Source organism: Gekko japonicus, unplaced genomic scaffold, assembly GCF_001447785.1.
Source record: "Gekko japonicus isolate JY-2015 unplaced genomic scaffold, Gekko_japonicus_V1.1 scaffold4643, whole genome shotgun sequence".
Classification (NCBI taxonomy): Eukaryota; Metazoa; Chordata; class Lepidosauria; order Squamata; family Gekkonidae; genus Gekko; species Gekko japonicus.
Genome location: NW_015177153.1, coordinates 7,064 through 8,152, shown reverse-complemented (window position 1 = coordinate 8,152; position 1,089 = coordinate 7,064). Strand labels below are relative to the sequence as shown.

The 1,089-nt window shown below is 56.7% G+C and overlaps 1 protein-coding gene across 1 annotated transcript in view; it reads right to left on the bottom strand.

The window, feature by feature from the left end:
* Positions 1-687, bottom strand: part of LOC107124844 (uridine phosphorylase 1-like) — a 15,669-nt gene extending 14,982 nt beyond the window's left edge. Inside the window, exon 1 of the mRNA XM_015428347.1 lies at positions 399-687. Coding sequence (XP_015283833.1) covers positions 399-454 — 56 coding nt within the window. The 5' untranslated portion in view covers positions 455-687. The remainder of the gene's footprint in view (positions 1-398) is intronic.
* Positions 688-1,089: the final 402 nt, after the last annotated feature.

The window sequence follows — 1,089 nt, the reverse complement described above, 5'->3', positions numbered from 1 at the left end:
TACAATCTCCTTTCCCTTCCCCTCCCCACAACAGACACCCTGTGAGGTAGGTGGGGCTGAGAGAGCTCTTTCGAGAACTGCCCTTGAGAGAACAGATGTGAAAGAACTTGTGACTGACCCAAGGGCACACCAGCAGCCGCACGTGGAGGAGTGGGGAATCAAACCCGGTTCTCCCAGACTAGAGTCCGCGCTCCTAACCACGACACCAAACTGGCTCTCAGAAAGAAAGAAAAAAGGCAGAAGTTTTAATAAGACAAGATGGTTAATGCCTAACATCCCATCTGCTGGAAACATCACTCTGTTGAGGAGAAATTACAGAAGGGCTGCTTCTAGCACCCCCCACAAACACCTCCCATTTACCCCTGGCCCTTCTGACTAGCACCAGACGGAGTTCTTACTCTGAAGCCTGATCCCCCGTCTTCCTCTTCTTCGCTGAAGGGTCAGCAGGAGCCATTAGATCCTGAGCGGGGAAAGAAACCGGGTGAAGGCCCTCAGGAAGACACCAAACACCACCTTCCAAGGCAGACCTGCAACCCGAAAAGAGCGAGAGTCCAGTTGCACCTGAAGGACTCACAAAAATCTGTGTCAGATCCCGGTGGGCAGCTGTGTTCGTCTGAAGCAGGAGAAGGAAGCTGGAGTCTGGCGGCACCTTGCAGGCCAGCAAAGCTCAAGTCTGTGTAGAAGCTGTTGTGGGCACGGCCACTTCCCAGTATCTGAGGAAGAGCGCACGCACGCGGAAGCGCCTACCGTGACTCAGACTTCCTGCTGTGCCAATCAAGGTTATTGGAACCGGAGTCAAACTTCCTTGGACTTCAAGGTGCCCCCGGAGCGTCACACTTTGTTCTAAAACCTGTGCCGGTCTTTCCGGTGCGACTGGAGGACTCCCGCTCTCTCCTCCGACTCGGGACAGACTAACACGGGCTCCCCGTCTGGATCGATCTGCTGCAACCCGAAGGGTGTGATGTGAACATATCCGCCGGATCCCGCCGCCGCTTTCCCCCAAAGGGAAGCCCCCCTTCGGCTCGCCGGCGTTCCACCGCGGCGCTTTCGCTTTCGAGGGCGCCGGCTGGCCGGGAGCCAAGGCGCCGG